The following is a 16,363-nucleotide window of genomic DNA, read 5'->3' on the forward strand; positions in this document are numbered from 1 at the left end:
GGTGCAATGTGAATTCCCTCTGCTGCTCTCCCAGTACATTTCCACTCCCGCAGCAAGGGGAGAGCAGAGGTTATTCCCTCTGACCCATCTGGTCTGCAGCCTCTGCTGTTTGCTGCTCTGCTGCTGGCCCTCTCGATAAACTGGTTGGTTTCTTAGCTCTTCTGGAGCGTGTCCGGAGGAGGGCAGCGAGGCTGGGGAAGGGTCTGGAGCACAGGTCTTACGAGGAGCGGCTGAGGGAACAGGGGTTGTTCAGCCTGGAGATGTGGAGGCCGAGGGGAGACCTTATCGCTGTCTGCAGCTCTCTGAAAGGAGGTTGGAGTGAGGTGGGTGCTGGTCTCTTCAACCAAGTAACAAGTGATAGGATGCGAAGAAATGGTCTCCAGCTGCACCAGGGAAGGTTTAGACTGGATATTATGAAAAATGTCTTTACTGAAGCACTGGGAGTGGCTGCCCAGGGAAGTGGTGGAGTCACCATCCCTGGAGGTGTTCAGAAAACCTGTAGATACGGCGCTTCAGGACATGATCTAGTGGGCTTAGTGCTGTTGATGCTTAGACTGGATGATCTTAGAGGTCTTTTCCAACCCTAACAGTTCTGTGTTTCTATGATCATTGTTCCAATAGCGGAACAGCTTGTGCAAGTACGACTTGAAAAAGTGCGTGTCTTGCTTCCACTTCCATCAGCCACTCACATTTAGGTTTAAGGGCAATCTCCTTCCCCTTCTCTGAAAATTAATAGAAGTTTTTCATGGTCTTCTTTGGGAGAATGACCTAACGAAGTAAGTAAGACCTGTTGGAGTATTTCACTTGGTGATACAAGTTGTACTTTTATAGGGTATTTGTCCTGTTTTCCCTGGAGGAACAAATCCAGCAGAGTTCAAAGCCATTTAGGAAGTATTGATTTTGAGTTGAACATCTGCAGAACTGAGAGTTATATCCCTGGCTTTCCATAGGTGGTGCTGGTCATCTTTCCTGTTCATTTAGTTATGTTTAAAACACTAGGTTTTTTATAGCTTTGGGTTATTCCACCCGTCCCCCCCCCGCCCCAGTTTGAGTGCGAGCAGTTACAGGCACCAGAGAGTCAAATGAAAACAAGGTCTGATTTAAAACACTGCTGGTACCATTGCTGTCAAACATGGTTCACAGTTGCATCCCTCCAGGAGATGCTGTTGTCAGTGATGATGATGTCCATGGCTCTAGGAAAGCGTCTGAGGAGGGGTTGGGTTTACTCCCTTGTGCTGCTCCCTCAGGTCCTCACCCCAAAGCCCCGATCCCGGAGGGCACGTTGGTGGCTTCAGTGGGACTGCCCCAGCCGCCCCACCAAGTTCATGTCCAAGGCCCAAACCTCTTCTTTAGATGACCTAGGGATTCCGATTTTCTTAACCTGAGCCTATAGTTGGCCAAAAGGCAGCTTCTGTTCTCCCTTTGGCTTAGAGTTGTTGGCAGGTCCAGGTCCCACCACCGGGGTGTGTCCCAGGGGAACTTGCTCTCCGCAGCATCCCTCGTGCCTCATCTCACACGGAGTTTTCCTTTTTTTTCTAAAAAATGCCAGAACAAACTGGGAAGAAGACAAAGGGTAAGAAAAGTGACCCGAGAAGGAAAGGAAGAGATGGTAGAAAAAGTAGTCCTGAGAAGAAAGAGGAAAGGAAATCAGTCAACGAAACTGTATTGGGACAACTGGGTAAGTCTGATTTTATGAGTGCAGAGTTGACCCGTGCCGCTGGAGGCTCCCTGTTTCAGGATCAGGGTTACAGGTCCCAGCCCCTGATCCCTCCCGCACACCCGCAATGAACACCCAGGAGCCTCTTCCATCTTTCCCTTTGGGCATCACCCTGCATGACCCATTACCGTGGTCCCATGGGAGAGATCCCGTTGGAAACCATCCCTGATGGGGCAGGGGGGTACAATCCAGCCCTGCAGCCCCAGGGTTTGTGCCTGGGTTGGGAGAACACGTTGTGAAGCCTGTGATGTGCTGCTGAAGACTGATTTTGCTTTCTGGTGATAAAATCAGACTTACCCACCCCACAGTAGGGCTGATTCCCCGGGTCTCCTGTGCTCTGCACCGAGGGTGAATATGGCACACGGGCTCTGCATCTCATGGCATTTTCTGTCCAGGGCTGTGCTGGTTGTGCCAGCAATCCGGGAACATCCAGGGCACCCAGGAGGCAGGCACAGAGCATGGCTGGTCTCTTGCATTTGCTCAGGAGGTGATGAGATGCAGACTGACTCTGCAGATGCTTCACCCACCTCTGGCTTTTCTCTACCAGCTGCAGCCCACCACCACTCAGCAGCAGGCGAGGTTTTTGCACTCATCCTGTCTCTGACCTGTTCTTTGCTAAAGAGACTGGATTTTCTGAGGCAGATGCCATCAAATGATGGAGGGCTGAGGCATCTCTGAGAAAAGCTGCACTTCTGTGAGCTGGGGAGATCAGGCAGCTGACCTAAAGCTTCAGCAGGGGTCTTGTAAGCTCCTGTGTTTTATAAAGGACTTGAAGCATCGCTTGGGTTGCAGCAGTCGGAGAAGAGGTGGGGGAAGGCGAGCTTGGCAGTGCCTTTGCTGCAAGACCTGAGGCTGCTCAATGACTGGGGATCACGCAATGCCCTAAGCTCATCCCTGCTCCCCGTCCCCTGCACTGGGCTGGTGGCTGGATTGAGGGGCTGTCTTCTCCAGAAGGACCATGGTGACCTGCCAAGAGGTGCGGGATGGCCATCTTGACAGTGTCACCTCCGAGAGGGATCAGACCTGACTGATCTCTTCTTGCTCTGAGAGATAATTATTAGGAAGTTTTTCAGCTTTTTCCATTTCAGCCTATCACCTCTGCTCCTCATCTTTTGTTTCCATGTCTCTTTGAGTACTTGGAGGTGTTTTCAAACCTGCCTCCCTGCCTTTCCACACAGATTTAGCTCAGATTTAGTTCAGCATTATTGCTGGAATAAACCCTCTTTTGTGCCGTGACGTGGTGTGTTATCGTTGACCTTTTGAGTGTTTCTCAACTGGTGCTGGAGAGTTTTAGTGAAGTTGGTGTTGTCAAAGGGCAGCATGGCTGTTCCTGGCTCCTGATGCCATCTTCTGCTTTTGTTTTGTCCAGGCTTGTCAACATCCTTCCCCATTGACGGGACCTTCTTCAACAGTTGGTTGGCGCAGTCGGTCCAGATCACCGCCGAGAACATGGCGATGAGCGAGTGGTCCCTCAACAACGCCCACCACGAGGACAGCACCCCCGGCCTCTCCGAGGAGCTCCTCCAGGACGAGGAGACCTTGCTGAGCTTCATGATGGACCATTCCCTTAGGTCCCCGTTCAAGCAGAGCGAGGCCACCAAGAAAGTGAAAAGCAAAACGAGAACGAACACTAAGAAAAAGCTGCCCAGGAGCAGCCCCCCGGCTGTGGGCGGGAGCCACCCGGAGAGCTCGGAGCCCTGGACTAACAACGCCAGCGATTTGTCGGATGACGCCAGCAAACCCTTCGCTCCTGATTCCAGATCAAGCAAGTCGGAGAAAGGGACAGCGAAGCTTCCCAGCGACCGCAAAGGGACAGGCGAGGTGAAAAAGGCAGCCAAGAAGGGCTCTCTCCCAAAAGCCGGCGAGCCTCATCCCCCAGCTGGGACGAGGGGCTGTGGCAGCAAGGAGGAGGAGGAGGAGATGCCGCACTGCGCTCAGCTGGAGCCCAGCCCCGCGGCCAAAGTGCCTGACTCCGTAGGTAGCCCCAAAACCGTCGTGCGGTTCAAATTACCAAAGGAGAGCCGAGGGACTCGGAGGTCGCAGCCCCCCAAGCCCGACAGCGCCGGTGGAGCTCCCTTGCATCGTTTCGATGCCGAGGCAGACGGCTACTTCTCCGACGCAGAGATGAGCGACTCGGACGGGGAGCCCCGCGGCGGCAGGGCGCAGCGGGGCCAGCTGGATGCGGCTGGTGAGGACATCGTCAGGATGAGCATCCTGGCATCCTAACTCCTCCTCGACGCGCCGGCTCGACGAGGCCTCAACCCAGTTTCAACTGCCATGTCCACTTTCTGCCTGCTATCACAGCGAGGGGGATTTTTACTATGTGTATATAGTTGGAAATTCGGCTCTCTTGTCTTTCTCTTCTCTATACGCCCGAGATACAGCTTCAGCTTCACCGACATCGATGACCGTGACAGTCGTGGTCCCTCCCAGCTCCCCGCCGGACCCCACTTCCCAGGAACACGAGCCAGCGCCCAGCGGGACCGAGGGTGCGGAGAGGGTAGAGGGTGCTGGTACTCGTGCTTTCTGCTGGGATGGCAGTTTAATTAATGGGCATTATTTAACGAGGGGCAGATTTCTGCCTGGGACGGTTGCCCCCGGAGCAGGGAGTGAGCGGAGGGTACGGTAGCGGCCAGCTGCAGGAGGGGAAACACCCGCCTGCCTGTGCGTATATGAGGAAGGAAAATAAGCGATACTAAATTAAATAATGACTAAAGCACAAAAAGCTTGTTGGAGGAAAGCGCTTGGGGTGGAAGAGAGTGATGTTACATTTCTATTTTTAGAAAAAAAAAACAACAAACCTCGGTCATTATTTTTCCCCTCGCGTTTCCATCTGGTTGGGATCCGTCCAAGGGTCAGGATGCAAAAATTCCTCCCCACCCCTGCTCCATGGGTCAGCCCCGTTGAGGTCGTTCGTTAGTAAAACTGAAGTGATTTACTCAGGTGAATTGATCAGCTCTTAGCAAGCTGTGAAATGGAATTATGGGGCAGGATGGAGGAGAAAAGCATCCTTTAAAAACACCATGGGGAGTCAGTGTTGGTCCCACTGTGCCGGGGCAGCACGTTTGAGGTCCCCATTGCACAACGATGCACTTGGCCCCAGGGGTGAATGTACCATCACCGAGGGGAAATGGAAATGCTTGCCTTCACCATTTTGTTTTCCTCCAAAATGCTACAATGGAAATGGTGAATTTATTCCTCCCCATCTTTTTTTTTTTATTATTATTATTCCTAAAATCCTGGTTACAAGCTGTTGACTTGTTGTGGGAGGGTGATTCACAGAAGCTGACATTATAAATATTACAATAATTTAATGCATAAAATGTCCCAAATAAGCCTTAAATGTTGTTTAAAAGCCCATGTTACCTACAAGTCAGGCGAATTTCCGTGTTTGCACTTAATTGCACCATTACTTCGGTTTTGGCTTCAAAGGTCACAGTTAAGTCATGCTATGTGTTTTATTGGAGTGACCCCAGTGTGAGCTCAGGGAACAAAAAAAAAGGAATTCACTGAAACTTTTGTTGTTGTTGTTTTTTAAAAATAAAAAAATGTTTAAAAAAAAAAAACTAAAAAAAAACACCACAAACCAAACCTGGGACACTTCTCTAACCGGTTAAACCCATCACTAAACAAAAAACCTTGCAATTCTCAAACCAATCAGTCAAGTAATTTTGTGGATGCCAAAGAATATTTTGACAGTCAAGCAGCACAGCCAGAAACCAGAAACTTGCCGTTACGGAAAAAAAAAATTGGAAGTTCTTTAGCAACAAAGGACTAAAGACACACTCATACCACACTGCTGCGGCGTTAGGTTCCAAGCTTGCTCCGAGGGATGCTGCTGCTCCGAGACCGCATCCTGCCGTTTTGATTTTCCGATGCTTTTTGCTCATTTCACTGTGAGCTTTCTTTTTGAAACTCTGAGACTTCTTCAATCGATTGTCTTGGTGTTTTAGAGTAGATCACCTTTATCAGCCTTCCAAAGTCCTTATTAGTGAGAAAATTGCAGCAAAGGTAAGCGATGACAGCCGCGCTCGTCCCAGGCATGGTGGGGCTTTGGGGTGCACCCAGCCCTGGCCAAGCCCAGCTCTAACCTGGCTTGGAGGGACCGTGCCTGGGGAGGAATCTTCCTCTGATGAGAAAAATGTTGCACAGGTTATCTGCAGGGAAAAAAGAAAAAAAACCACAAAACCAACCCAAAATGAGAAAATCGACAAAATGGCAACTACCTTTGTTATAAATTGACATACTCCATTGAGGTTGGAAATGAAAATCTGCTCATTAATTAAGGCGCAGTATGGTCAGATAATGTTAAATACAGTAAATAGGACTTAGTTTATCTTATCAGGCTTGCTAGCTTTAGCTACAGTATCCTAGTATAAGAGTCATAACAATAATCAATATGCTGCCTTTTAATGAATCTTGCTTCCGTGTGCTTCACTCAATTATGGTTAAAAAAAAAACAAAGCGATCCACAAATTTCACTGTACACAGCTCCATTCATCCGCTTCTGCACTATTTGTCTTCTCAGTACAGGAAAGCAAAAAGGGGGAGACTTTAAAGAACAACCAACCCAGCGCCGCCAGCAGCAGGCACTAAGAGTTTGAAATGCTCCCAAAACGTTGTGTTTTGCTATCGTTTTGGTGGGGAAAGTTAATGGGAGCAAGTCAGATGCAATGAGAAGAACAGGGTGGGGAAACAGAGGAGAAAAGGGGATGATGGGGCTGGAACACAGCAGGATGGCTGCATCCTTGGCATTGCAGGGGAGCCTGCTCTTCAGGAGAGAAAAATGCACAAAGCAACTATTTTTGATGTTACTGTAAATGTATTTTGAAATGAATAGAAGGAAAATAAAATATAAGGGTTTATTTTAGTAGAGAAATGTTGTCTTTTAAGATGTCTAAGCTGCAGGAATCGACATTTGCACTGTAAGAGCACCGGTTTCCTTGGAGAAGCAGCAGCCGTTGAGATGAAGATGCAAATAGCATCACGCCCTGATCAGGGAGCTCAGCCCCAGCATCAACCCCTGGTTCTGATTCCATGCCCCCATTTTCCCCACTCCCATCTTATCAATCCTGCTGTTGTTTAAACTCTTACGGCTTTGGGTTCCTGCTGTCCTGCATCGCTCACCCCGAGGCGGGTGCAGCATCGCGCAGGGAGGCGAGAGCGGGATGCAGGAGCAGCCACCGGTGGGAAGATGCTCTTGCAGGGCAGGGCGTGAGGTTTGGTTGTTCTTGAAGGCAATTCCCCCCCGCAGTTTGCGCCATTCCACATCCAAAACAGACCCACTTCACATCAGTTACAGGAAACGATATGAATGTCGCAGGAGGAGAAACCCTTCTGTTTTCTTTGTTTCAAAGAACGTGATGTGCCATTTGTTAATATAAAAGAGAAATATTGAAAATATATTGAAAAGAGCAATTTTAAATTATTTTTGGCTTATGTTGCAATATTTATTTTCTTGTATTAGAAATTCCTTTGTAGAGAAAAAATGTATTTTTCATTAATGCAAAAACCTATTTCTCCTTTTTGTACATTTTCCATGTTAGTTAATCCTTAAAGCAATATAATGTTATCAAACTCGTTCTGTGTGAGACTGTATTATGCATGCTATTTGTGTTGCCTTGGAATAGCTCTGTCTGCCATTATTTTCATCCTGTTTAGATACAGTGTATGCTTTAATACACATTGGGACCATGGCCCATTGCTTATGAAAAAAACCCCTTTGCATTCCTCAATGTGTTGGCAAATGCAGTCAATAAAGCAGTGTTTTCTGTGTACGTCTGTGGTCGTGTCGTGAGCGAGGACACGCAGAGCGAACTCACCCGGGGACCAGAGGGCCCAGTGGAGCATCCTAGGGGATGCAGTTCTGCGTGTGGGGATGCGGAGCTGGGCTGTCCTTGCTGATGCCCCCACTGTCTCCCCATGAACAGCAAATTTCTGAATTTCTATTGCATTTCCATTTACTTTTCTGTTGCCAGACCTCAGGGAGCGCGGCTGGAGACGTTTGGCAGTGCTGGAGGGGAGACCTCGAGCAAGCGGGTGTTCACAAAGTCCCCAGTGCCTGAAAGTTCCTGTAGTTCAAGGTAATGACCTTTCTCTTGGAGTTTTAAATCTTGTTTTGCAGATTTGTAGCAAAACAGCTTGTGAGGGAGGACCTGCTGGGAATGAGGAGGTTCAGAGGAGCAGCCCCTTGTTCCAGGAGCTGGCAGGGAAATGCACTGTTACCTTCGCTGTTTGTGGGACTGAAAGCAAGCTGTGAAATAACAGCGTCCTACAGTGATTTGCTGCTGTTTGGAAGATGCTGCTTGTTCTGCTGATGTGGGTTGGAGGCAGGTGGGTGCTGGGACTGACCCTCCGTCGCACCTTAGAATCATAGAATGGTGTGAGTTGGAAGGGACCTCAAAGCCCATCCCATTCCAACCCCCCTTCCATGGGCAGGGACACCTCCCACGGGATCAGGGGCTCCAAGCCCCATCCAACCTCGCCTTGGACATCTCCAGGGACGGGGCAGCCACCTGTGCCAGAGCCAAGTGTGGTGGGAGAGGCAGGACTCGTCCAGACGGCTGTAAGAACCGTTGCGTGAGTGGGATCCGCATCTCCCTGTGCACGCGTGGCTGGCTTGGAGGCCTCGGGCAAGAGTGTCACTTCATGTCAGCAAATATTCGACTCAGCCGGGTGTCAGCAACCTCCCTGCAAGGTGTGGGACCTGTTAGTGCACGGCCACTTCATCTAGGTGGGCAGTCGTCAAGGGGTCGTTGGCCACTGTGGTTTTTGGCTCAGTGGTTTGGCATTCCCCGGCACATTTATTTTCTCTAAAAATTGACCAAGTGCCCAAGCTGCTGAAGGAAAATAAGATCTTTAATAGACATACTTAGTTCAGTTTATTACCAAAGTGATTCATGAGGGAAATCACAGTGCAGAGAGGAGTCAGCGCTCAAGCCATCCATCTGAGATGGATTTTCTGGGGGTTGGGGAAAAGAGCGAAGGAAATCCACCTTTAATCTACCATGGCCTTATGTTTTGCTCTTAAATGAAAAGGCAAAGGATCAGTTTATTGCAAAGTAAGGATTTTATTACTGGGCTGCGTTATTGCTCGTAGTGCCCAAGGCTCCCCAGTGATGAACTCAAACTCCCAGCCAGTCCGTGAAGCTCCACCGTGCAGGTGCGATGCCTGCAGCATCGTGTATGAACCTGTCTGTCCACAGCCAGTTCAAGAGTCACCTTCTCCAATAAGTTTTTCACCTATTCTAGGCAGGGGGATATTAAAGAGTTTGATTTCATAAGGCAGGGAGTGAGGCAAACCCACTGTGCTCCTTGAGAAAACCCCTTTGGTTTAATTCCCCTGGTCCATCCCTCCACCCTGGTGATGCCCCTGAGATCCTCCCAGAATGGCCAAGGGAGGATGACACGGCCAGGCCTGGGAGGTCTGATGATGGACAACATGGGGGAATGTCCTTACAAAGCAGCAAAGATTTTTATCTCCAAAACAGCTGAGCTTTATGGAAAAGAGATCTAGCCAAATTCCTGGGAAGATTAGCCCAGAGGTGGCTGGGATGGTCTGGCTAGAGGTATCGTGCGAATGGGCACGGGAAATGGAACCCAAATGCCTGGAAGTAAGAGAAGAGAGCAGAAAAACTGTGAGAATCTAAAAGGGCTACAGCATCTCTGTAAATCCCTCCTTTCTCAGAGAACCCACAACAGAGACGATAACCAAGGTGACGATGAAACCAACTCACCAACAATACCTGGTCTCTGGATTTCTGGGATCCTTCTTTTTAGGAAAGCACTGGCTAACGCAACCAGCTGGCTCTTGGGGTGCAGCAAGGAGCTCCATGAGGATGGGACCCAAACCCTGAGACATACTTCCCCATTAAAGTTACAAAAAGCCATTCTTGTTTAAAAATATATGTATTTATAGGCATCTATAGCATGTAGGGTTTCCTTCTGCTGCCTGCATGGGGCTTGCCTGTAGTACCCTTGTCACAGACAGTGCTAAATGCCTCGATTGGGTTCAAGCAAGCAAAGAATCATTTCAGTTTAATTGCAAATAAATGTCAGGCTATCCCCTGTATGTTTTGCATAAGGATTGCAAGTGCCACCATAAATACTAATGGGGCAAATGCGCCCCAGTGTCAGTAAATCATCAGTGACAGATGTGAAAATTAATTAATTTCCCTTCAACTTAGCCTGAAAACATTGCAGTAAGATCTCACTTTATTGTGTTTGATTAAGTGCTAGTGGTACAACATAATTTCCCCTATCCATTAAAAATGCTGGTGCCGTACTTAAATGCATAAGTATTTTGTGTGCTAAAAATAGTTCCTTGGTCTTGGATTTCCATGTAGGGCTGTGAAATGATGCGTCTGCTGTGATTGTAAGAGAAGAATAAGAAAATAACTCTATAAAAAAATATAAACAAATCTATGACTAACCCACAAAACAAGGGGAAAAAACTCCCACCCCAGCTAATGCCGACCCCGGTTTCACAAGTGTTGCTTGTGCCTTGATGTTTTGCCTGTCCCAAACTCCCCTTGATGAACTCACTCCCTGTTCATTTAACGCAGAAGTTGAATGGAGGGTCATGTGCAGGGTTTAATTGGTCACCTTGTATGCGTGGAGGATTAGAGTGGAGAAGCAGGAGTGATGAGATGGGGCTGGTTTTGCTTGCAGGCAGCTCTTTCTTCTCCTGTGACACCCCACACGCTGGAGTTCATCCGTGGAGCTGCAATTGGGAGGTGCTTGACCCTCAGCCGAGCAGTTTTGAGGCACAATGTGAGTCTACGGCTTTGCCCGTGTCCACCTCTTATTCATGAGAGGGTGTTTCAGGCATGGATCCTGGACTTAGTCTGCACAGCAGTATAAATCATGCAACTGGCACCCCATTTATAGGGGAATTAGAAGCAAGTAGGAGGAATATAGCCCCGTTCCAAAGCCAGGAGTCGGGTGCTGGGGGTGGTGTTTGTGCAGCGGTTGCCCTGAGAAATGAGCCCTGGGGGTGTCCATGAGCTCTGCTGATGGGTGCGTGATGGGATGGAGTTTCCAAAAGTGGTGGGACAGCATTCCCAAAGCGGTGGGATGGAGTTTCCAAAAGTGGTGGGATGGCATTTCCCAGCCAAACCCACTCTGATGATTATCAAACACAGTGTTTTTGCTCTGGAGCAGCTGCTGTCCATTCAGATTTAATAAAGATTAAAATAATTGACTGCCTGATCTTGTATTGTAAGTGGTGCTTTATAATGCTGACACTGAACATTAGAAGAAAACACAGAGGTTAAAATATTGCTGTTACAGCTTGGTCATTAGCAGCCCTGCAATGAGCTTGAAATGGTCTGATCAATGAAATGGAGTTTTTCTGCGAGGCAGGCAGGTCGAAAGGCAAAACAACACATCTGCAGCCATAATTCCCAGGAAAATTATTCTCAGGAGGGAGAGATGCTTGTTTGTTTAGGATGTTGCTGCCATCAGAGCAGGACACCAGCCATCCCCGCAGGTCTAGACCCATCACATGCTCTGCCTCCCCCCAAGCATCCCCCTGCGCAGGCTGGAGCGCTTCGGGCAGCTCCAGGCACCCTGCAAGTGAGAGAATTCCCCGCAGAAAGCAAGGTACTGAAACCCCTTCCAAGAACACTCAGCTAAAAATAGGTGTTTGTTGTATGGGATACCACAAATAACACTCACCGCACGGAGGGACCGGCAGGCGTGGGATAAATTCCTGCCCTTAATAAGCAAGCAGGATCAATAAAGCATTGCTAAAAGAGGGAAATCAGCGATGTTCATAGCTCCAGCTTTAAAAGGACTAAGTTTAGGGGATAAAGAACAGCAGCAAGGATGCCAGTCCTGGTGTCACACATTCCCAAATCAGCTGGAGGCAGTTATCAGCCTGGGGGACACGGAGGTCCCTGACACCCAGAGACCAGCACGTAGACCTGGGGTGAGCCTGCAGGGCTGCTTCTAGAGATCCACGGCGAATGAGCTGGTCCAAAGCCACTTTTAAATCCACCACACAGAGAGCCTTTTCCAGAGCAGCACAGAGCCGAGCAGCACAGAGCCAAGCAGCATTGCCCCGTGGCCAGAGACAGGTGGGGACATGCATCCCCTGTTCCCTGAGCATCACCCCCTTGGCGCCAGCTCTTCTCCAGCAGCAATAGGCACCCATCACTGATTTTTTTTTCAGGCTTTCCGAGGTGATGCCAAAGCAGGTGGTCAGGCATGGGGCAGCAGCACCACTGTTTATCAGCATGGCAAGAGCTAGATGTGTGCCAAGCCACGAGGGTTCGGGGTACTCCTCTGATCTGAAGCCTACGAGCATCTCCCCAGTCCTCTGTGTGCTAGACAACAGCTATAAAACTGGCTCATAAATACTGGCTCGAAGGAAGAGGCACTATAAACAGCCCAGCTCGGGGAACATGGGCTGGGAGGAGTGTAGGCAGAGCATGGCACCAGCACGGCCAGAGCCAAAAGTGCACCGAGAGCCGTGCCTCCCCCAAGCCAACAGCCACCTCTTAACATCCCACCAACCCATCTGCCAGGCGCATGCAATATTTTCCATCCCAAGCACTAGAAAATAGTTGGTAAGGGTGAAGTAACTGCCCCACCTGACACCGAGGGAGATGTCACGGCCGCCTCCAGAAGGCAGCTGTCATCTACGGCTGGAAAACATGACCTGAGCTGTGAAATTCGGCACATCTGGCCCTCCTGGCCCCCACAGAGGGAGCAGCTATGGTGGGAAATACTGTTCTTGGAGATTTTGTTGTCTTTAACCTAATATTTAGATGTTGAGTGATTCCTTATTTAACCACATGATCTTATCTGTTTGATACAAATCTGCAGCTGCGACATTTCAGAGTTATTGCCTTTGTAGCATTTGTAATAACAGAAGGATGAATAATTTCAACATGTGTATGGGACAAGGCAAGTACGCACTGACTGCTCGGGGTTGTTCTAGAGAGAAAAGATAACGGCTTGTTTCATGTGTGATGAGCAGAGCAGTTGCAAAGGAATAGAAAGGTTGGCTTTCGGTGTTCTTACTGCTCCATCCCACCCTGCCTCACCTCCTCTCTGGGTCGTGGCAGCATCTCAGCATGAAAGCTGGGAAAAAAACTGTTAAAAGCTGCACAAAATACCCCCAAACACCAGAAAATCCAGCAAAGCCTGTGTGAAACCTTCTCTTTGCAGCTCTGCTTGCAAGGTTGCATTTGGGTTTGGTGGTAAATACCAGGAGGTAATGGTAAACTGCTCAGCTTTCACGGTGGTTTTCTCTGAACTTCTTCAAAGAGAATGCAAAATTTGGCTAAGGTGCCTTAAGAACAAAATTAAATGAACTTCTGAAGGCTGTAAGCTTCCCCAAGAGGCTGGTTTGGGACTGGCATGGGGTGTGTGGGGCAGGGAAGCTCAGGTTCAATGAGGGGCTTAGGAACCCCCATGTGGGCTCAGGGTCACAAAAGGTGGCAGAAATTAGAGATAGCAGATAGATTTGTGTCTGTACCATGAGCTGCTGCAGATGCAGGGTCTGTTCGAGGGCTGGGGAAGCACTGTAGGGCAGGTACCGATGTGCCCTGAGGTCTCAGCGTGACCCTCATGGGCTCTAGTTTTGCTAAATTCCTGGTCCTTGGGGACTGCTGGTCTGTTGGGAAGACCTTGGGCCTGGCTGTTTTTATGGACTGTGTAGTGTAAGAGCAGATTTATTTCCCGAATGAAATATTAACCTCCCTTTAACTCTCTGCTTTCTAATGAGGGCACATAGGATGCCATTTACTGGCTTATGAGACCGCTCGCTGGCTTTTTTTAATACCCCCATAAAATCTTTGGCAGAGCTAAGGATTCCCACCTCCTTACAATTAAGTGGACAACAGCACCTGCTTGAACAAACAGAATTACCTTACACTAATGAATGCGCGGCCAAACGAGCCCAAGGGCAGTGCTGGCTGCTAGCCAGACGGAGACATGCTTGGACCCTCACAAAAATCACATTTTGGCTGATTTCCCAACGTGAAGGTGGTTTTTGCTGGCTGCTGAAGAAGAGAGGTGATGCCAGAAGCTGGCAGCAGTGAACTCATCACGCATTTACAAACCCATTTTTGGTTTCTGTATGTGTCAATGGAAGGGAGTTGTTGGCCATGAGGGAATTGGGGCATGGAGAGAGGGTTGCTGACTTGGTCTTGTGTTGATCGGAAGGGCTGTACCCCTGGGGTAAATAAGCAAGGAATCAGCTCATTAGTGAATGGCAGGGAAGAACCAGGAGCGAGGTCCCAGCAGCGACCTAAACATCTCCCAGGCTCAGACACTGACTAAACCCAGCTCAAACGAGCTTTCACAGCTCTCCGAAGGTAAACAGCAGGAGCAGAGGCCTCACTGATCAAGTATCTCCATCCCCTTCACTTTGCTTTGTGCCTCTTCGCCTTTCCCAGGAAGGTGCGTGGAGCTGGGGCTCTGTCCCCTCTGTGGGACACGGTGCTTGAAGGGCTCTCTCCCACAAGGACGTTCCCTCAAGCTGGAACCAGCAGAAACCCAGCTGCAGGCAGCAGTTTCATTTACATTTTGCTGTGAGATTTTGACTCATCCCAACCTGAAAGTCAGAATGAAACTCTCAGCGGGGGGCGGGCTGGCACCCACAGACGGGAGCAGAAGGCAGCGGGGAGGGTGCTCACCACCCATGACCCCCACAGGCAGTGCCCTCTGCTCCCGAGCCTGGCCTCCTGTGGGTGTTACAGCCCCTCCGAGGATGCTCTTGGACTGATCCAAACAAGAGGAATCAGTGGCTCAGCTCCAACAAGGAGGAATTCGGTTTTTTACCCTACGACACCATCAAACATAAACCTAAAGGAAAAGCCCAGACTGAAACACTCGCTGCAGCCCCAGCTCCGTTCCTCTAATGACTGGTCTGAATTCCCCAGCCTAGAGCTTTGCCCAACACAAGCATCTCGCACCACTCAGCCCTGTCCCAGACCAGGGGGGATGTCCGGCTCCCACGCCAATATTTATGACCCCAAAGCAGGGAACACATCATCTCCTTCCTAAACGAGCCGAGGAGCTGCAGCGCTGCCTGCCCCGGCCAGGCCTCAGCCTCTGCCTTTCCCTTCCCCAGGGCCGCCATCTCTCGCCCCTCAGAGCAGTTTTGGCACCTTCACCTGGGGAAGGGGAGGGAGGGGAAGGCCTCACTCGGTGACACCAAGAGCATCATCTTCCTCGCCAAACACATGAGTCACCTCCGCCAGGCGCAGCCGGTGTCAGCCCGCGGCACAGCATCCCAGCGCTCTGCCCACACGCTCTTGAGGAGAGCAGCCAAAACGAGCGTGTTTGGCTTCCCGGCAGCGCCTGGCCCCCTCCTTCCTTCCTCCCCCCGCCACCACTTTCGACAGCCACCAGCTCTGCTCAAAAGGACGCTGCTTTTAAGAAGTTTTTTTTTTTATTTTTTCTTCCTGTGGTTGATCTGGGCCAGCTGGCTTCAGAAAGAAAACTGGGGCTTATCTGCCCGCTCCCTGCGGCTCTCCAAGCAGTTTGTGTTGGGTCCGATGTGCTAGAGAGGGGCTTTTTCTCCAAGAAAGCTTCTCCTCGTCGCCACACACACAAACTATGCAGGCAGCACAGCCCTACTGAGCACCTTCCCATCCATGCACTATGCAGAGCTACAGACTAGGAGAAGTCTGTCTAGAAAGCTGCCTGGAGGAGAGGGACCTGGGGGTGTTGGTTGACAGTGACTGAACGTGAGCCAGCAGTGGCCCAGGTGGCCAAGAAGGCCAATGGCATCTCGGCTTGGATCAGACACGGCGTGACCAGCAGGTCCAGGGAGGTTCTTCTCCCTCTGGACTCGGCACGGGTGAGACCGCTCCTTGAATCCTGGGGTCAGTTCTGGGCCCCTCACCACAAGAAGGATGTTGAGGCTCTGGAGCGAGTCCAGAGAAGAGCAACAAAGCTGGTGAGGGGGCTGGAGAACAGGCCTTATGAGGAACGGCTGAGAGAGCTGGGGGTGTTTAGCCTGGAGAAGAGGAGGCTGAGGGGAGACCTCATTGCTCTCTACAACTACCTGAAAGGAGGTTGTGGAGAGGAGGGTGCTGGCCTCTTCTCCCAGGTGACAGGGGACAGGACAAGAGGGAATGGCCTCAAGCTCCGCCAGGGGAGATTTAGGCTGGACATTAGGAAAAAATTCTTCACAGAAAGGGTCATTGGGCACTGGCAGAGGCTGCCCAGGGAGGGGGTTGAGTCACCTTCCCTGGAGGGGTTTAAGGCACGGGTGGACGAGGTGCTGAGGGACACGGTTTAGTGATTGATAGGAATGGTTAGACTCGATGATCCGGTGGGTCTCTTCCAACCTGGTTATTCTATGATTCTATGATCCTAGCAGTGGGGATGGGAACAGGGATGGGGACAAGGACACCCACGGCACACCAGGATGCTCAGCATCACCGCAGCCTGAAGACCATCAGCTTCCCCCATGCCCTGCACACACAGCTCTCCTTGCTTAATGATGAAACTAGGGTGAAGTTGTCTCCAGAATAATTTTACAACTTATCAAGTCAAATTTGATGGCAAAGCGGTACTCCAGCCCCACAGGCAGGCAATCGTGCCGCAGAGCACAGTGGAGCCATCACTGCTCCTCCAAATGACACTGGGTTGTCCCCATGCCTCCATCCTGGTGGCTCATCACCC

The 16,363-nt window shown here is 50.1% G+C and overlaps 3 protein-coding genes across 10 annotated transcripts in view; 2 read left to right on the forward strand and 1 right to left on the reverse strand.

Moving 5' to 3' along the window:
* The window catches only part of JADE2 (jade family PHD finger 2), a 182,451-nt gene extending 174,957 nt beyond the window's left edge, over positions 1-7,494 (forward strand). For 3 of the 4 annotated variants that reach the window (XM_069869377.1, XM_069869376.1, XM_069869375.1), the window contains exons 11-12: positions 1,550-1,678; positions 3,087-7,494. In XM_069869377.1, coding sequence (XP_069725478.1) covers positions 1,550-1,678; positions 3,087-3,943 — 986 coding nt within the window. In that variant the 3' untranslated portion in view covers positions 3,944-7,494. The remainder of the gene's footprint in view (positions 1-1,549; positions 1,679-3,086) is intronic. The other variant, XM_069869378.1, reaches the window with a different exon arrangement.
* The window catches only part of SKP1 (S-phase kinase associated protein 1), a 259,109-nt gene that overhangs the window by 183,937 nt on the left and 58,809 nt on the right, over positions 1-16,363 (reverse strand). The gene's annotated exons all lie outside the window — the stretch shown is intronic.
* DDX46 (DEAD-box helicase 46) overlaps positions 1-16,363 on the forward strand; it is a 104,926-nt gene that overhangs the window by 9,228 nt on the left and 79,335 nt on the right. The gene's annotated exons all lie outside the window — the stretch shown is intronic.

The sequence above is a fragment of the Phaenicophaeus curvirostris genome, chromosome 15 (assembly GCF_032191515.1).
Source record: "Phaenicophaeus curvirostris isolate KB17595 chromosome 15, BPBGC_Pcur_1.0, whole genome shotgun sequence".
NCBI classification, from domain to species: domain Eukaryota; kingdom Metazoa; phylum Chordata; class Aves; order Cuculiformes; family Cuculidae; genus Phaenicophaeus; species Phaenicophaeus curvirostris.